The sequence below is a fragment of the Salvelinus alpinus genome, chromosome 31 (assembly GCF_045679555.1).
Source record: "Salvelinus alpinus chromosome 31, SLU_Salpinus.1, whole genome shotgun sequence".
Classification (NCBI taxonomy): Eukaryota; Metazoa; Chordata; class Actinopteri; order Salmoniformes; family Salmonidae; genus Salvelinus; species Salvelinus alpinus.
In genome coordinates this window covers 33585165-33605462 of record NC_092116.1, presented here as the reverse complement: position 1 = coordinate 33605462, position 20298 = coordinate 33585165, and the positions used below count along the sequence as shown (strand labels likewise).

The following is a 20298-nucleotide window of genomic DNA, read 5'->3' as shown; positions in this document are numbered from 1 at the left end:
GTCTTCTCCCCACCAGGGAAAGGACAGTGATGAACTGTGAGCTCTGTAGGTATCTCCTGGTTGGGTACTGTGGTTGTATAAATACACATATAAGAGGGTACTGTGGTAGTATAAATACACATATCAGAGGGTACTGTGGTAGTATAAATACACATATCAGAGGGAACTGTGGTAGTATAAATACACATTTCAGAGGGTACTGTGGTAGTATAAATACAAATATCAGAGGGAACTGTGGTAGTATAAATACACATTTCAGAGGGTACTGTGGTAGTATAAATACACACATCAGAGGGTTGGGTACTGTGGTAGTATAAATACACACATCAGAGGGTTGGGTATCAGAGGGTACTGTGGTAGTATAAATACACATATCAGAGGGTACTGTGGTATTATAAATACACATATCAGAGGGTATTGTGGTAGTATAAATACACATATCAGAGGGTACTGTGGTAGTATAAATACACATATCAGAGGGTTGGGTACTGTGGTAGTATAAATACACATATCAGAGGGTACTGTGTTAGTATAAATACACATACCAGAGGGTACTGTGGTAGTATAAATACACATATCAGAGGGTTGGGTACTGTGGTAGAATAAAAACACATATCAGAGAGTTGGGTACTGTGGAGGTATAAATACACATAGCAGAGGGTACTGTGGTAGTATAAATACACATATCAGAGGGTACTTTGGTAGTATAAATACACATATTAGAGGGTACTGTGGTAGAATAAATACACATATCAGAGGGTGCTGTGGTAGTATAAATACACATATCAGAGGGTACTGTGGTAGTATAAATACACATATCAGAGGGTTGGGTACTGTGGTAGAATAAAAACACATATCAGAGAGTTGGGTACTGTGGAGGTATAAATACACATATCAGAGGGTACTGTGGTAGTATAAATACACATATCAGAGGGTACTGTGGTAGTATAAATACACATATCAGAGGGTACTGTGGTAGTATAAATACACATATCAGAGGGTACTGTGGTAGTATAAATGCACATATCAGAGGGTACTGTGGTAGTATAAATACACATATCAGAGGGTACTGTGGTAGTATAAATACACATATCAGAGGGTACTGTGGTAGTATAAATACCCATATCAGAGGGTACTGTGGTAGTATAAATACACATATCAGAGGGTACTGTGGTAGTATAAATACACATATCAGAGGGTACTGTGGTGGTATAAATACACATATCAGAGGGTTGGGTACTGTGGTAGAATAAATACACATATCAGAGGGTACTGTGGTAGTATAAATACACATATCAGAGGGTTGGGTACTGTGGTAGTATAAATACACATATCAGAGGGTACTGTGGTAGTATAAATACACATATCAGAGGGTACTGTGGTAGTATAAATACACATATCAGAGGGTACTGTGGTGTTATAAATACACATTTCTGTTGTATAATAATGAATATCAGTAAACATTATAACCAACAGGTAAAGGTTCATCTGGAGAATGTGTCTATTGGCTGAGCAGGCAGCTGTCGGGAGAAGGAAGGGAAGAATGTTTTTTAACCAAAATTCCTTATAAAATGTTTTGTCTGTGATTTTGAAATTCTAACACTGATGTTATAAACACTTATTTATTTATTTATTTATTTATTTATTTTTATTATTTTTTTCTGGGGGGTTGGATCAGCTTAATCTTGCGGAAAGAATGTTGCTTCCAATGTAATTGTCTGCATCATTTCAAATCCCCCATATTTTTTGGGGTAAATATATATATCCATACACGCATGCATACATATACACATATATACATACACATACCTATATAGACATACATACTTTTTTAAAGAATATACCTTTATTATTATTCCCCGCACCCTACCACCGATCCCCCAATTGGAGTAAACTAATAAACACTTCTGCTTTTACCTTCAATTTATACATCTTATACCCATCTTACAGACACAGTCTACTTTACAATAGTTCTCTCTTATTTGTTCTTAGTCCTTCCTCTATTTCTGTTGTCCATCCAATTTTATTTCCACTTGTAACTGTGCTATTTCACAAAAGCTCCGCACCTATACACATTTCACAGATCCCGTATGCCCTACATTGTTTATCTTGTTATTAGTCCCACCCTTCAGTTCCACTCAACCCCTCCCATCTATCTTCCAACATCATCCATTTCGGATTTTTATTTGCCATATATTTTTCAACTGTGCTGTGATGCTTCACAAAAGACTTGAACCTTCCTATTCTCCTATTCTCATAGATTAGATTATATTATTATATAGATTGTAAATTAAAAATAAACATTTTTGCTAAAATAATTATTATATTATTGATTGATTGACTATGGCTTTTCAAATCCCCCAGTATTGCTATCTGTAGCGTTAGTTTTAGGCAAATGTTGCAATTCTTCAGCCATTCCTGGACCTGTGACCAAAAACGAGCTACATATGGACAATACCAAAATAAATGATCTAATGACTCTGCCTCCTCACAACAGAATCTGCAGAGCTGGGAAGATTGTATCCCCCATATATATAACATTCTATTAGTTGCAAGAATTTTGTACAGTAATTTAAATTGAAAAATTCGAAGTTTTGAATCCGGCGTTGTTTTGCGTATCAATTCATAAACCATGTGCCATGGAATGGGTACATCGAAAATCTCTTCCCAACTATTTTGCAATTTATATGGCACAGCTGTAAGTTTTTTGGTCCTTAAATGAAATTGGTATATGTTTTTATTTATCACACTTTTCTTTAACCATTTATGTTCTTTAATACAGGGCCGACATACAAGTTCCTTACTTTTTTCCCCTTCTACTTGCCTCTTCCATTTTTGTGGTAATGCTGCAATTAATTGGTTGTAATTTTGGGTAGAGCAGACATTTCCATATGTCTGTGTTAGCTGCATGTGTGACATAACTCCACCAGTCCTATTTATGACATCATTCACAAAAATTATACCTTTTTTAAACATTTCTTCAATAAATACAGTTTTTTTATCAATTACTATATTTGAATTTAACCACAATATTTGTTGTACTATTTGTTCCGTCCTTTCAGGTGGATTAAACTGAAATTGCAACCAACTTTCTAAGGCTTGTTTAAAAAATAAGGATATTTTGGAGATTATTTCCTTTTCAAACAACCGAAAGTGAGCAGGTGTAATCTGAATAAAGGGGAAAAGGCCCTTCTTGAATATAGGATGAGACATTCGTACCAATTTACTAGAGAACCAGTTTGGATTTAAGTATAACTTTTGTATGACTGATGCCTTTAGTGAGAGGTCTAATGCTTTAATATTTAATAATTTCTGCCCTCCGAATTCATATTCGTTATATAAATAGGCCCTTTTAATTTTATCTGGCTTGCCGTTCCAAATAAAATTGAATATTTTTTGTTCATATAATTTAAAAAGCAGGTCACTAGGTGTAGGCAAAACCATAAGCAAATAGGTAAACTGTGATATGACTAAAGAGTTAATCAGGGTGATTTTTCCACAAATAGACAGGTATTTTCCTTTCCATGGTAGCAAGATCTTATCTATTTTTGCTAACTTTCTATAAAAATTTATTGGAGTGAGATCATTTCTTTCTTTTGGGATTTTTATACCGAGTATGTCCACATCTCCGTCACCATTTAATTGGTAAACTACATGGCAATATAAAATGTGTATTTTTTAGTGATCCAATACGTAATATGGTACATTTATCATAATTTGGTTTTAATCCAGAGAGGATAGCAAAGGCATCTAGATCCTCTATGAGGCCCTGGAGGGACTCTAGTTGTGGTTTTAAAAGAAAACATGAATCATCAGCGTACAATGACACCTTAGTTTTTAAGCCACGGATTTCTAATCCCTTAATATTAATGTTTGATCTAATTTTAACAGCTAACATTTCGATGGCAATAATAAATAGATATGCCGATAGTGGACAACCTTGTTTTACTCCTCTAGATAGTTTAAAACTTTCTGAGATGTAGCCATTATTTACTATTTTACACCTAGGGTTACTATACATAATTTTAACCCATTTTATAAGAGATTCCCCAAAATTGAAATATTCTAGGCATTTATATATAAACTCCAGTCGTACTTTATCAAAAGCCTTTTCAAAATCAGCTATGAAAACCAGGCCTGGTGTCCCCGATATTTCATAGTGTTCTATTGTTTCCAGTACTTGCCTTATATTATCTCCAATGTATCGTCCATGTAAAAAACCTGTCTGATTAGGATGAATAATATCTGACAAAACTTTTTTTATTCTATGCGCCAAGCATTTTGCTAGGATTTTTGCATCACAACACTGAAGTGTAAGAGGTCTCCAATTTTTTAAATGGACTGGATCTTTATATATACCACTTGGGTCCTGTTTCAGTAATAATGATATCACACCTTCTTGTTGCGTGTCTGATAATCTACCATTTATATAGGAGTGGTTAAAACAAGCTAATAATGGTCCTTTGAGTATATCAAAAAAAGTTTTGTATACTTCCACTGGTATGCCATCCAGCCCTGGAGTTTTCCCATCTTTAAAGGCCCCAATTGCATCAAGCAGTTCCTCCTCTGTAATTTGGCCTTCACATGAGTCTTTCTGTACAGATGTTAATTTTACATTATTAATAGGAAAAAAATCCATACAATTAGTTTCAGTTAGTGGAGATGGAGGAGCCTGAAACGAAAACATATTCTTAAAGTACTTTACTTCCTCTTTCAAAATATCTTTTGGTGAATCATGCGTGACTCCATCATTTGTAACAAGTTTTAATACATTTTTTTTGGTAGCATTTCTATATTGAAGATTGAAAAAGAATTTGGTTCATTTTTCCCCATATTCCATCCAGTTCGCTTTATTTTTATAATATATTACACTGGATCTTTCTTGAATAAGTTCCTCCATTTCTTTTTGTTTTTCCTCTAACTTATTCTGTGCCTCTGTGGTACCGTTTTTATTGCTATCTAACTGTACTGTTAGTCCTTCAATTTCCTTTGTTAATATGGACTCTTTTGATCTAAATTGCTTTTGTTTTATAGATGAGTACTGAATTGCATGGCCTCTAAAGGCACACTTAAAAGTGTCCCATACAATAAGGGGATCTGCTGTACCTATGTTATGTCTGAAAAAGTCAGTTATAAAGTCTTCTGTCCTAGTTCTAAACAATTTATAATCTAGTAGACTTTGATTAAATTTCCAATATCCTCGCCCACGTGGAAATTCTGTAAGAGAAATATATATGCCAATTATGTGATGATCCGACCGCATTCTGTCCCCTATCAACACTTTTTTAACTTTTGGTGCCAGAGAGAATGGTATAAGAAAGTAGTCAAGACGACTAGCTTGATTCAGCCTCCGCCATGTATATCTCACTAAATCAGGGTATTTAAGTCTCCATATATCCACTAATTCCAATATATCCATGACATTCATGATTTCCTTAAGTGCCTGAGGGTGATAGTTTGTAGTGTGATTTCCTTTCCGGTCCATAGAGGTATTTAAGACCGTATTAAAATCTCCCACTATAATAATAGAGTCTAGTGTTGCTTGTAGAGTTGATACATTCTTATATATATTGTCAAAGAAGCTTGGATCATCATTATTCAGACCGTATAGGTTAATAAGCCATATCTGTTTATTGTCCAATAACATATTTAAAATAATCCATCTACCTTGAGGATCTGTTTGGACAATTTGCACATTTGGATCAAAATGATTGTTAATTAAAACCATCACCCCTTTTGAACTTCTTTGCCCATGGGAGAAGTATATTTCGCCCCCCCAGTTCTTTTTCCACAAAACTTCATCTAAAACTGTTGAATGAGTTTCCTGTAAACAATAGATATTATAATCCTTCTCTTTTAGCCAGGTAAATACTGATCGTATTTTCTTATTATCTGCTAAGCCATTACAATTGTAACTGGCTATACTTATTTCACCACTTACCATAATGAGAAACAACTTTCAATTATTTTTATCAAAATATATGTTTGTAAACGTACTATTAAAAAGTAACATAATGATTGAGTGTCTATATAGTTGTACCATGACATTTGCATTTCTACTAAGTAAACCTCCAATTGGTCCCTACTATTCCACCCGCTAAAAGCCCTCATCTCGAGTTGGGTTGTCATCCCAATGCCCGGCAGACCACCCTCGACCCCCTGTATCCCATAGCCCTGAACCGACTGGGATCCATCCTTTGAAAAGAGCACACAGTGCCATTTACCGAATTGAAGTAGATCCATTGCCAAATGCATTTCCATCGCCCTCACCTCGATTTGTATTACATATAGCTGTGGATCATCCTCTATAGTCCCTAACATCTTTTACTTCTTCCTTCGCAACAGTTGTGGGATACACACATACACCCACACACACTCAGCCCTTACCCCCACACAACCATAAGCTCACTTTCTCAACAATTGCACCATCCCAGAGCCCAACTCAAGATGGGTCATGATTTACAAATGTTACTGCAGTTGCAGCTGCATGAGAAGGCCTGCAAGACCGCGCAAAAAATGAGCATAAATGTAGAGATTTATTTACCATTGTCACATCCTAGATAATGGTGGTCAAATGTACACCTTATTCCTGAAACACCCACAATACGGCCACCCGTCATGACCATGTCCCCACGCATCTCCATGCAGTCCGACTTTGATTCTGTGCCGCCAGGGCCACAATAATATACCCCCTCTCTGAATGTCCGAGTGTGACCCCCTCCCCATGGGTTACTGCAGCTAGTGTTGCCAGCACTGCCACTGCCTGGGTGGGGGCACCCCACCGGAATCCCCACCGGCTAGGTACAAGGTCGTCAAGGTTCTCATTAGCAGCTTTGAGAATTTCCTTGTATATTATGCTCTCCCTTTAGGGGGCTTTGGCTTTGCAGGACCAACCCTGCCAAGCAGGCTCAGAATCTTGAGGGGGCAGTGCTGCTCTTGGTCTCTGACCTCATTTTGGCTGCATACAGACCGCTTACAGCGAACACATAAAACAGTTAGGGACTTCTCCTTAGTATCTGGGTCATTCAGGTGGGTGTCTAGGGTATAGGGCCATGGACCGTACCATTAAAATAGGATAATAAATAATTAGATATAATTAATTAAAAATTAAAAATAAATGTAGTTCTCCATGATAGGACAATAAATAAATAAGACGTATAATTCATTATAAAAGTATATCCATCATCTGAACAACCTTGAAATCCCTCTCATACCCGGCTCACAGCAATACATTGGCTCTGGGATATGCAACCATTTTATTACTCACTCACTCAACTTTCCAAACATAACAAATAAAATAAAAAATAAACACAAACCATACCATCCACACATACTGTGCCTTCTGTTTACTTAGTTTATATCTTCACTATGTAAAAATAGTGCTTGTGTGTTCAATTAGTTATATGTGAAGATTTATAGAAAAGCTATATTTTTGTTGTATTGTTACAATCAGTAACCGGGCTTGAATTGTGTTTATTTTCCTCGTCTATGAGAACTTTGTAAATTTTAAAATAACCATGGAGTAGTCTTTGTGTCTCTGAACAACTGGTTATCAATATATAGTTTATCAACGACGAGAGCTACTCGTTTCGCTTTTAATCTATTTTCTTTGAAAATTGGATACAGAACTTTGCGCCGTTCTGCAATTTCCTTCGGAAACTGATCATTCATGCCAATTTTGGTCCCAGCAAGTCTTTTACCCAGGCTTTTAACCATTATTTTATCTTTAAATGAAGCAAATTTGGCAACAATTGGGCGTTTGTACCTCTGCCCTCTCTGTCCGAAGCGGTGAACACGTTCAAGTTGGATTTTGTCGATAACTTCGCGTGGAATCTGAAGCGCTGTAAGGAGGAACTCTCTAACTATAGATTCAGGAACTTCTCCTTCTTTTTCTTGGATACCTGTAAGTACCAAATTCTCTCTCATGGATCTAGTTTGTATGTCCAGTAAGGCTTCCTTCAGAACGGTGTTCTCCTTTTTAATTCCATTCATTTCGGTTTCAATCTTATTGACTGTCCCTTTTAGCTTGTGTGTTTCTTTCTCCAATGTCGCAGCTTTTTCATCACTCATCTCTAGGCTTGCCTTCAACTCTTTTATATCCTTACTAAGTAATTCAAGTATACCCAGTTTGTCATTTATTGATTTTAACAGATCGGTTTCGACCTTTACCATTCCCGGTGGTGAGAATATTAAATCATCAGTGTCTGTAGAAGAGTCACGTTTACGTTTTGTAATCGGTTCCCCTGTCTTACTCTCCGTCATGTTTGTTTGTTGCCTGTTTTCGTAATATTTGTCGATAAATGTCTCTAGTTTTAGAATTTGTTTTGTGTTATTGTCCAGATTGAAGGTTATCACTCACCAGATTATGTAGTGCTAATATTTTAGTCTAATTTAGCAGATCACTAATGTTAACAGGTTAGTTAGGCTACTGCCTTAATCACTAACGTTAACAGGTTAGGTTAGGCTACTGTCTTAATCACTAACGTTAACAGGTTAGGTTAGGCTACTGCCTTAATCACTAACGTTAACAGGTTAGGTTAGGCTACTGTCTTAATCACTAATGTTAACAGGTTAGTTAGGCTACTGCCTTAATCACTAACGTTAACAGGATAGGTTAGGCTACTGTCTTAATCACTAACGTTAACAGGTTAGGTTACTGTCTTAATCACTAACGTTAACAGGTTAGGTTAGGCTACTGTCTTAATCACTAACGTTAACAGGCTATTAGGTTAGGCCACTGTCTGTAAAGACACACCTCACCATAGCTACCAAGGATAGTGTGAGTGAACTTCGGGAGAAGGGGGAATGGGGTGGGGGAGGGAACTGTAGCAGCACTATGAGCTGGTGGCTGGGGCGCCGCGGGCGGTGTAGTGACCGAACAGGGGCGATGGAGGGCGGTGTAGTGACCGAACAGGGGCGACGGAGGGCGACAGACAGTTGTCAAAATATTGCCTCAAATTCAAGTGCTGCCACAGGCGACGGCCTAATGGGAGGGCTGGCCCTGAACACGTCTGTTAACCCACAATGAGGACATCAAGTAAGTTTTCATAAATCATTGGGTTCCGTTGAAGAAGAAACGTCAGAGTAGTCTGAAGTGGAGGCATTAATTCATGTTGACATTTACAACATAACATGCATGGACATTTCATCATTAAGACCTTTAGGGAATCATGTCTGGAGGGTGAAAATCCCCAAACATTCTCATTAGCTCAGTGTTATATCACCTCCCCTGTCTGATATCTTGACTTTCTCTCTGTCACACAACCTATAGGTATTACTGTCATGTTGTAGGTCATTACAATGTACTGAGACTGGATAATCCCTGTCTTTACTCCTGATTCAACTTTTATGTTCACTAATTCTCTGAGATAACGAGAGGTTTTACCTACATAACACAACCCACATGGACATTTAATCATGTAGATAACATGGGTGGTGTTTACCTACATAACACAACCCACATGGACATTTAATCATGTAGATAACATGGGTGGTGTTTACCTACATAACACAGCCCACATGGACATTTAATCATGTAGATAACATGGGTGGTGTTTACCTATATAACACAACCCACATGGACATTTAATCATGTAGATAACATGGGTGGTGTTTACCTACATAACACAACCCCCATGGACATTTAATCATGTAGATAACATGGGTGGTGTTTACCTACATAACACAGCCCACATGGACATTTAATCATGTAGACAACATGGGTGGTGGAACACGTAATAATGTCATTTATTTGGAACCGTTCTCCTGTATGTGGGTGGCAGAAACGTTCACACTTCATCATTTTGTTGCACTGGGCTCAGCATCTGCATTTATAGCTACCAATCAGAAGAGGGCGTAAAAGAGCCTGGCTCGTTTTCTTTTGTGGCTGGAAGTTTGGCATGGACCAATTTGTCGCGTAAATTGCGACCTCTCCTTTATACAATACGGGATGGGTTCTTCAATTTACGCGACCTCTCCTTTATACAATACGGTTGGGTTCTTCAATTTACCCGACCTCTCCTATATACAATACGTGGTGGGTTCTTAAATTTACCCGACCTCTCCTATATACAATAAGTGGTGGGTTCTTAGATTTACCCGACCTCTCCTATATACAATACGGGTGGGTTCTTCAATTTACCCGACCTCTCCTATATACAATACGTGGTGGGTTCTTAAATTTACCCGACCTCTCCTATATACAACATTTACATTTACAGTAATTTAGCAGACGCTCTTATCCAGAGCGACTTACAATAAGTGGTGGGTTGTTAAATTCAGCTGGCAGAGCTGGGTCTGATAAAACATGACAATGGTTCTAAGGAGTTATCTTATCCATAAAGAACTTCTCACAGTCTGCAACGTCGCTGAACTTCACCACTACATGTCTGTGCATCTGTCTGTCTGTCATTCTGTCTGTGTGACTCTGTCTAGATTTAGGTTCCCAAGGAAGGTACTCCTGATAGCGCTCAAACCCGTCTGGATCTTGACACTCTGAACATACGTTCTGCATCATATCTCTTACACCAGATATTATATTTTTTGTATTTTGTACTTTGTAAAAGGGTATTTTCTTTTTGTTTGCTGCAAAAACTGAAAAACCTGCTTGGAACGAAATACTGCTGTGAAACCTACAGGAGCCGTATCTTAATTTGATCATCCTGTTGTTGTAGGAATTTTCCTGCACAGAATGAAATGTTAATTTGTAATGTATTCCAGGTTGAAAAGGCTTCTAAAGTTTGTATTTTCTTCTTTAAAATGTCAGACTTTTTTTGACCAAACTATTTTTTAACAACCCCTACAAAAAATGTCCATTAATTAAAAACAACATAACAATTTCCTGTTGCTGCAGGATAATTTCTGTTGTGTGAAACTGTCTCAAATGAATATATGGCATCTCTCTCTCTCTGCCTCCATCTCTCTGTCTCTCTCTCTGTCTGCCTCCCTCTCTATCTCCCTCTCTCTCTCTGCCGCCATCTCTCTCTCTCTGCCTCCCTCTCTGTCTCTCTCTCTCCAACTCATCCAAGATATTTTTTTCTATTCACTACTAAAGTGACACATCATTTTCCAGGAAGTAGCCTTGTAGTTTTTGTAGTCTTTCTGAATAGTCTTCAATGGGTAAAAACGCATCACAATGGTCTTCAAGCCAAATAATCCATTAAAGGAATCTAGGCAGAGGTAAATTCATCCAAAAACAAAATATGTATTTTATATATATATATACAGTATATATATATATATATATATATATATATATATATATATATATATATATATATAGATGTATCAATCAATCAATCAATTGAAACCTGTCCTGTACACAGAGGTCATGGATTGGAGGTTTGATAACTGGAACAAGGCTGCCACCTGCTGGTGAGATGATTCTACAACACTGCTTGAAAATCATTTTTAAAATAATTTAACCTTTATTTAACTAGGCAAGTCAGTAAAGAACAAATTCTTATTTACAATGACGGCCTACCCCGGCCAAACCTGGACGATGCTGGGCCAATTGTGCGCCACCCTATGGGACTCCCAATCACGGCAGGATGTGATGCAGCCTGGATTTTGACCAGCTCCAGGTATGTTTTGAGACATGGTAGCTTCTTGATCAGCTCCAGGTATGTTTAGAGACATGGTAGCTTCTTGATCAGCTCCAGGTATGTTTAGAGACATGGTAGCTTCTTGACCAGCTCCAGGTATGTTTAGAGACATGGTAGCTTCTTGACCAGCTCCAGGTATGTTTAGAGACATGGTAGCTTCTTGACCAGCTCCAGGTATGTTTAGAGACATGGTAGCTTCTTGACCAGCTCCAGGTATGTTTAGAGACATGGTAGCTTCTTGACCAGCTCCAGGTATGTTTAGAGACATGGTAGCTTCTTGACCAGCTCCAGGTATGTTTAGAGACATGGTAGCTTCTTGACCAGCTCCAGGTATGTTTAGAGACATGGTAGCTTCTTCCCCAGCTCCAGGTATGTTTAGAGACATGGTAGCTTCTTGACCAGCTCCAGGTATGTTTAGAGACATGGTAGCTTCTTGACCAGCTCCAGGTATGTTTATAGACATGGTAGCTTCTTGACCAGCTCCAGGTATGTTTAGAGACATGGTAGCTTCTTCCCCAGCTCCAGGTATGTTTAGAGACATGGTAGCTTCTTGACCAGCTCCAGGTATGTTTAGAGACATGGTAGCTTCTTGACCAGCTCCAGGTATGTTTTGAGACATGGTAGCTTCTTGACCAGCTCCATGTATGTTTAGAGACATGGTAGCTTCTTGACCAGCTCCAGGTATGTTTAGAGACATGGTAGCTTCTTGACCAGCTCCAGGTATGTTTTGAGACATGGTAGCTTCTTGACCAGCTCCAGGTATGTTTAGAGACATGGTAGCTTCTTGACCAGCTCCAGGTATGTTTAGAGACATGGTAGCTTCTTGACCAGCTCCAGGTATGTTTAGAGACATGGTAGCTTCTTGACCAGCTCCAGGTATGTTTAGAGACATGGTAGCTTCTTGACCAGCTCCAGGTATGTTTAGAGACATGGTAGCTTCTTGACCAGCTCCAGGTATGTTTAGAGACATGGTAGCTTCTTGACCAGCTCCAGGTATGTTTTGAGACATGGTAGCTTCTTGAACAGCTCCAGGTATGTTTAGAGACATGGTAGCTTCTTGACCAGCTCCATGTATGTTTAGAGACATGGTAGCTTCTTGACCAGCTCCAGGTATGTTTAGAGACATGGTAGCTTCTTGACCAGCTCCAGGTATGTTTAGAGACATGGTAGCTTCTTGACCAGCTCCAGGTATGTTTAGAGACATGGTAGCTTCTTGACCAGCTCCAGGTATGTTTAGAGACATGGTAGCTTCTTGACCAGCTCCAGGTATGTTTAGAGACATGGTAGCTTCTTGACCAGCTCCAGGTATGTTTAGAGACATGGTAGCTTCTTGACCAGCTCCAGGTATGTTTAGAGACATGGTAGCTTCTTGACCAGCTCCAGGTATGTTTTGAGACATGGTAGCTTCTTGACCAGCTCCAGGTATGTTTAGAGACATGGTAGCTTCTTGACCAGCTCCAGGTATGTTTAGAGACATGGTAGCTTCTTGACCAGCTCCAGGTATGTTTTGAGACATGGTAGCTTCTTCACCAGCTCCAGGTATGTTTAGAGACATGGTAGCTTCTTGACCAGCTCCATGTATGTTTTGAGACATGGTAGCTTCTTGACCAGCTCCAGGTATGTTTTGAGACATGGTAGCTTCTTGATCAGCTCCAGGTATGTTTAGAGACATGGTAGCTTCTTGACCAGCTCCAGGTATGTTTAGAGACATGGTAGCTTCTTGACCAGCTCCAGGTATGTTTAGAGACATGGTAGCTTCTTGACCAGCTCCAGGTATGTTTAGAGACATGGTAGCTTCTTGACCAGCTCCAGGTATGTTTTGAGACATGGTAGCTTCTTGACCAGCTCCAGGTATGTTTTGAGACATGGTAGCTAGCTGGTATGCTGGACCATGGCTGGTTGGACACATAGTTATGGCAAAGTTTGAATGAAACTGACAACTAAAATAGTACTTTCAATCATTTATATTTTTAGCTCAAATAACGTAGTTTAATGTTGAATTGGAACATTTTGGAGTCACTTGGCTACATTTAAACACCATGAGAACAAAACACCAGACTCTCACAGGCTTCATTCATTATAGATGTTTATTCCTTCAGATGGGAAGAAGATGGATACATACAGTGATAGAATTACATTCAGAACATATAATAGTATCTCTATTGTAACAGTGATAGAATTACATTCAGAACATATAATAGTATCTCTATGGTAACAGTGATAGAATTACATTCAGAACATATAATAGTATCTCTATGGTAACAGTGATAGAATTACATTCAGAACATATAATAGTATCTCTATGGTAACAGTGATAGAATTACATTCAGAACATATAATAGTATCTCTATGGTAACAGTGATAGAATTACATTCAGAACATATAATAGTATCTCTATGGTAACAGTGATAGAATTACATTCAGAACATATAATAGGTCATCTCTATGGTAACAGTGATAGAATTACATTCAGAACATATAATAGTATCTCTATGGTAACAGTGATAGAATTACATTCAGAACATATAATAGTATCTCTATGGTAACAGTGATAGAATTACATTCAGAACATATAATAGTATCTCTATGGTAACAGTGATAGAATTACATTCAGAACATATAATAGTATCTCTATGGTAACAGTGATAGAATTACATTCAGAACATATAATAGTATCTCTATGGTAACAGTGATAGAATTACATTCAGAACATATAATAGTATCTCTATGGTAACAGTGATAGAATTACATTCAGAACATATAATAGTATCTCCATGGTAACAGTGATAGAATTACATTCAGAACATATAATAGTATCTCTATGGTAACAGTGATAGAATTACATTCAGAACATATAATAGTATCTCTATGGTAACAGTGATAGAATTACATTCAGAACATATAATAGTATCTCTATGGTAACAGTGATAGAATTACATTCAGAACATATAATAGTATCTCTATGGTAACAGTGATAGAATTACATTCAGAACATATAATAGTATCTCTATGGTAACAGTGATAGAATTACATTCAGAACATATAATAGTATCTCTATGGTAACAGTGATAGAATTACATTCAGAACATATAATAGTATCTCTATGGTAACAGTGATAGAATTACATTCAGAACATATAATAGTATCTCTATGGTAACAGTGATAGAATTACATTCAGAACATATAATAGTATCTCTATGGTAACAGTGATAGAATTACATTCAGAACATATAATAGTATCTCTATGGTAACAGTGATAGAATTACATTCAGAACATATAATAGTATCTCTATGGTAACAGTGATAGAATTACATTCAGAACATATAATAGTATCTCTATGGTAACAGTGATAGAATTACATCCAGAACATATAATAGTATCTCTATGGTAACAGTGATAGAATTACATTCAGAACATATAATAGTATCTCTATGGTAACAGTGATAGAATTACATTCAGAACATATAATAGTATCTCTATGGTAACAGTGATAGAATTACATTCAGAACATATAATAGTATCTCTATGGTAACAGTGATAGAATTACATTCAGAACATATAATAGTATCTCTATGGTAACAGTGATAGAATTACATTCAGAACATATAATAGTATCTCTATGGTAACAGTGATAGAATTACATTCAGAACATATAATAGTATCTCTATGGTAACAGTGATAGAATTACATTCAGAACATATAATAGTATCTCTATGGTAACAGTGATAGAATTACATTCAGAACATATAATAGTATCTCTATGGTAACAGTGATAGAATTACATTCAGAACATATAATAGTATCTCTATGGTAACAGTGATAGAATTACATTCAGAACATATAATAGTATCTCTATGGTAACAGTGATAGAATTACATTCAGAATATATAATAGTATCTCTATGGTAACAGTGATAGAATTACATTCAGAACATATAATAGTATCTCTATGGTAACAGTGATAGAATTACATTCAGAACATATAATAGTATCTCTATGGTAACAGTGATAGAATTACATTCAGAACATATAATAGTATCTCTATGGTAACAGTGATAGAATTACATTCAGAACATATAATAGTATCTCTATGGTAACAGTGATAGAATTACATTCAGAACATATAATAGTATCTCTTTTTATATTTGACAGAGTATAGACTATAGATATATAGACATAGAAGAGAAAAGTATTACAATTGAAAGTGTACATACCATTGTAACCCTTACTACCATTATAACCCTCACTACCATTACAACCCTCGTTACCATTACAACCCTCATTACCATTACACCCCTCATTACCATTATAACCCTCATTACCATTATAACCCTCATTACCATTATAACCCTCGTTACCATTATAACCCTGATAATCATTAGTCTAACAGTAATGATAGTTTGTTGATATGGTGAGAGCATCTGTACCCAGATCACCCAAAGAACCTTCCAGAACTATTTCTCATGGAATTGTAAAGATTCCTCACTACGGAATAAATTCTTCCAACTAGGTTAGGAGGAAGTGGTAGGTTTAGGACCTCTTGGACACTTTTTTGGGAACACCTTGACAGGACCATCTTTACCTTGGTGATGTTTATTCAACTCCTTTTCGAGTGCTCCCAAGGTTTCTGGTTTCAATGTTTTCCCCTTGTCTTCCTTGTTGTTCCACTTCCAGTGTGCTTCAGCCATCCACCCTTTCTTCTTGTTTTTACAGCAGTAGGCTGTCCACATGAGCTCTGGGATGTTCACTCTGTCGTTCAGTGTGTTCTTCGCACTGGGAACCGCTCCAGTCACCACATAGGCCTTTATACCGTAGTTATTAATACAGTCCGTCTCAAGCTTTTCTCTGACCTTTTTCTCCATTTCATTCCAGCTGCCCCCGTTGAATGACACCATCTGGGGAACGATGTTGGTCAGGGTAAAGGTGGACTCCTGAGTTTCCAAGTCATGAGCATGTGAATTTGGGAAGAGATGACCTCTGTTCACATCTTTATAATCTGTTGGGTTTTTACTCTGAGCATAGTCGTTGTTCACAGCCTGGTTTTTGTACTGGCCTCCTCCCATTTTCTCCATTTCAGGGCTGTTATTTTCCCCTTCGAGCTGCAGGAAACAACAGTCAAACAGTCATTCACTAGTTCTGTACAGTAACCTCTATTTTCAGGGGGGGGGGGGGTCACAATCCACAATCAAGTCTCTATACCCTCCATAGTGGTAGTTCTATATTCTGTAACATAACTGTCTGTGATATACAGCAGTAAACAAATACACATGTTATGTTAAATCACAAAACATTAGTCCTACCTGGGGCTCTATCATCCAGGGATCTTTTGGTCTGCGGTCTGTAGGAGGACCAGTGAATGTGTAGGCCGAGAACACAGGGATCCTTTTAGTCGTGTCGTAGAGAGTTGCAAACCTGTAGATGTTTTTGTACTTCTGGCAAATCGGCTTGTAGCGGTTCTGGTTCTTGACTATTCCATCATACAAAATACCTGGGAGATTTGGAGTTGTTCCCTTCAGGAAGAAATTCTTGCAATGTGGAACATCACTGAACTTCTTCACTACATGAGAGAGAGCAGGAGGAAGGAGAGAGAGAAGGAGGAGAGTAGAGAGATGATTCAATACCCCCATCATCACCTGAAGACTGTACACCACAGAGACAAAGATGAAGTTACAGAGACCAGTTGGTAGACTGGAGAGACTGTTGAGCTGAGTCAGGACAGACTGCTTCAAATAGTTATTTCAGAGACCAGTTGGTAGACTGGAGACTGCTGAGCTGAGTCAGGACAGACTGATTTAAATAGTTATTTCAGAGACCAGTTGGTAGACTGGAGACTGTTGAGCTGAGTCAGGACAGACTGCTTTAAATAGGTTTTCAGAGACTCCTCCTTCAGATGTCAAGACAGACAGATTTGATTTGCATAAACTCCTCTGTATGTTTCCATGGAAACTGCTGTAACAAATAACATGTGACTCACCTACTGTAGTTTCTAACATGTATGGACCCAGAACTTAATCACACAAGATTATAGTTCTGGGTTAATGAGATTAGACTGCTCTAAATAGTGACTGCATCCACACTTTGGTTCTGGTAGAACAACGTTTTAGGATCAAAACATGACTTTACTCAGCATAGAGTCTGTCAGAAGATACACATCACACTATTACAACAGTGGGACTGTTCTGGAATTACGGTTGCTGAGTTCACATTCATTAATATCCCACAAGGCTTAGCAACTGAATCAGCCACTAAAGAAGTAAACTTGCATTTCCCTTGACCAGCAAATCAACATATTTAGTATAATGTCTCAAAGGCCTCACATACATTACAGATATGTTTACAACTGAATGAAACAGAGGAAGATGTGTCCAACTGAATGAAACGGGGGAAGATGTGTCCAACTGAATGAAACGGAGGAAGATGTGTCCAACTGAATGAAACGGAGGAAGATGTGTTCAACTGAATGAAATGGAGGAAGATGTGTCCAACTGAATGAAACGGAGGAAGATGTGTCCAACTGAATGAAACGGAGGAAGATGTGTCCAACTGAATGAAACGGAGGAAGATGTGTCCAACTGAATGAAACGGAGGAAGATGTGTCCAACTGAATGAAACGGAGGAAGATGTGTCCAACTGAATGAAACGGAGGAAGATGTGTCCAACTGAATGAAACGGAGGAAGATGTGTCCAACTGAATGAAACGGAGGAAGATGTGTCCAACTGAATGAAACGGAGGAAGATGTGTCCAACTGAATGAAACGGAGGAAGATGTGTCCAACTGAATGAAACGGAGGAAGATGTGTCTAACTGAATGAAATGGAGGAAGATGTGTCCAACTGAATGAAACGGAGGAAGATGTGTCCAACTGAATGAAACGGAGGAAGATGTGTCCAACTGAATGAAACGGAGGAAGATGTGTCCAACTGAATGAAACGGAGGAAGATGTGTCTAATTGAATGAAATGGAGGAAGATGTGTCCAACTGAATGAAACGGAGGAAGATGTGTCCAACTGAATGAAACAGAGGAAGATGTGTCCAACTTGGTGAAACCAGATATTATTAATGGCAAAGCTGTGTATGTAGAGTTAGAAAATGTGGTTCCTAACAACACTGTGGTCAGAGCAGCACTGGACTGTTTAACACCTCAGACTCAGCAGCTGTAGATTCTTCAGTTGAGGCCTTTTCTCAGTAAGAGTAGAGGAGACTGGGGAACAAACTAACACTTTTAGACTTTAGTTTATTATGAATATTTTTTTACAAACAAACATACCTCGGCTACCATAACACACTAAGCATGTTCCTCGGACATACCAGTCATTTACAATTCAACCGAGTGACGGATATTAAATGTTACAATTGACCCAGTAGGTGAATGTTCCACAGGTCAATAATTTAACAAAAAGAGAAGCAGCAAGTATATTTACTTCAGGGCCTCAAAACATTTTTGGGTTCAATAAAACTAAAAGTATTCAATGGATTTAAACAAAACCTCTTGGGCATGTAGAGAAACTAAACAAGCAATAGCAGTGTTGCTATTGAGAGTTGGCTTGTATCAATTTATTTCATGAAACTACAGGAATCTTTTGTTTCAGGGAAACATTATATTTGTTCAACATGCGTGTGGGGAGGAGTTCCCCTTTCTGTCCAATGAGGGCATTTCTGGACAATATTTCAGCAAGTAAAAGGATGGTTCTACTTTAGAATGTGGAACACACAGCCAATAGGGAGGTTTGATTGTTACACATGATAAATAGTCACACCTGTTCCACATACAGAGGAGTTTATCCAACCCTCCTTGTCCAGTCTTGACCACTAATTATACCAGACAGGACTCATCTTCATACAGAGGAGTTTATCCAACCCTCCTTGTCCAGTCTTGACCACTAATTATACCAGACAGGACTCATCTTCATACAGAGGAGTTTATCCAACCCTCCTTGTCCAGTCTTGACCACTAATTATACCAGACAGGACTCATCTTCATACAGAGGAGTTTATCCAACCCTCCTTGTCCAGTCTTGACCTCTAATTATACCAGACAGGACTCATCTTCATACAGAGGAGTTTATCCAACCCTCCTTGTCCAGTCTTGACCACTAATTATACCAGACAGGACTAACTCTAGGCCAGTTCCTCTGTTTACTTCAGACACATCTTCTTCCACATATCATCACAGAAAAGTTAATCAGTTAGATAATGTTTACCCAGTGGCATCCTGAGACATTGATAGATCATGAGAGAAGAAAACATTAAATTACCATTTGTAAGCTGCTCATTTATTATGTAAAAACTCACCCCAGCACATTCTGAGGCAGGAAGGACATCACCCTCTTCTGGTCTTCACCCCACCAGGGAAAGGACAGTGATGAACTGTGAGCTCTGTAGGAGGCTCCTGGTAAACAGCATCCGGTCAATCCACTGCTGCAGAGGGTACTGTGGTAGTATAAATATACATATCAGAGGGTTGGGTACTGTGGTAGTATAAAGACACATATCAGAGGGTGCTGTGGAAGTATAAAAACACATATCAGAGGGTTAGATACTGTGGTAGTATAAATACACATATCAGAGGGTACTGTGGTAGAATAAATAAACATATCAGAGGGTACTGTGGTAGAATAAATAAACATATCAGAGGGTACTGTGGTAGTATAAATACACATATCAGAGGGTACTGTGGTAGTATAAATACACATAT

At 38.0% G+C, this 20298-nt stretch overlaps 1 protein-coding gene across 2 annotated transcripts; it reads right to left on the bottom strand.

Annotated features, from left to right (window-relative positions):
* Positions 1 to 13672: 13672 nt before the first annotated feature.
* Positions 13673 to 20028, bottom strand: LOC139561521 (endonuclease domain-containing 1 protein-like). 2 transcript variants are annotated; one of them, XM_071378712.1, is made up of 3 exons: positions 19896 to 20028; positions 16904 to 17160; positions 13673 to 16702 (listed from the first exon to the last, which is right to left on the bottom strand). In XM_071378712.1, exons 1-3 carry the CDS (start codon positions 19903 to 19905, stop codon positions 16115 to 16117), a joined length of 855 nt encoding a protein of 284 aa, XP_071234813.1. In that variant the 5' UTR covers positions 19906 to 20028; the 3' UTR covers positions 13673 to 16114. The 2 variants fall into 2 exon arrangements, with proteins under 2 accessions (XP_071234813.1, XP_071234812.1); XM_071378711.1 differs by lacking the exon at positions 19896 to 20028 and having other exon boundaries at positions 16904 to 17441.
* Between the last annotated feature and the right edge of the window lie 270 nt (positions 20029 to 20298).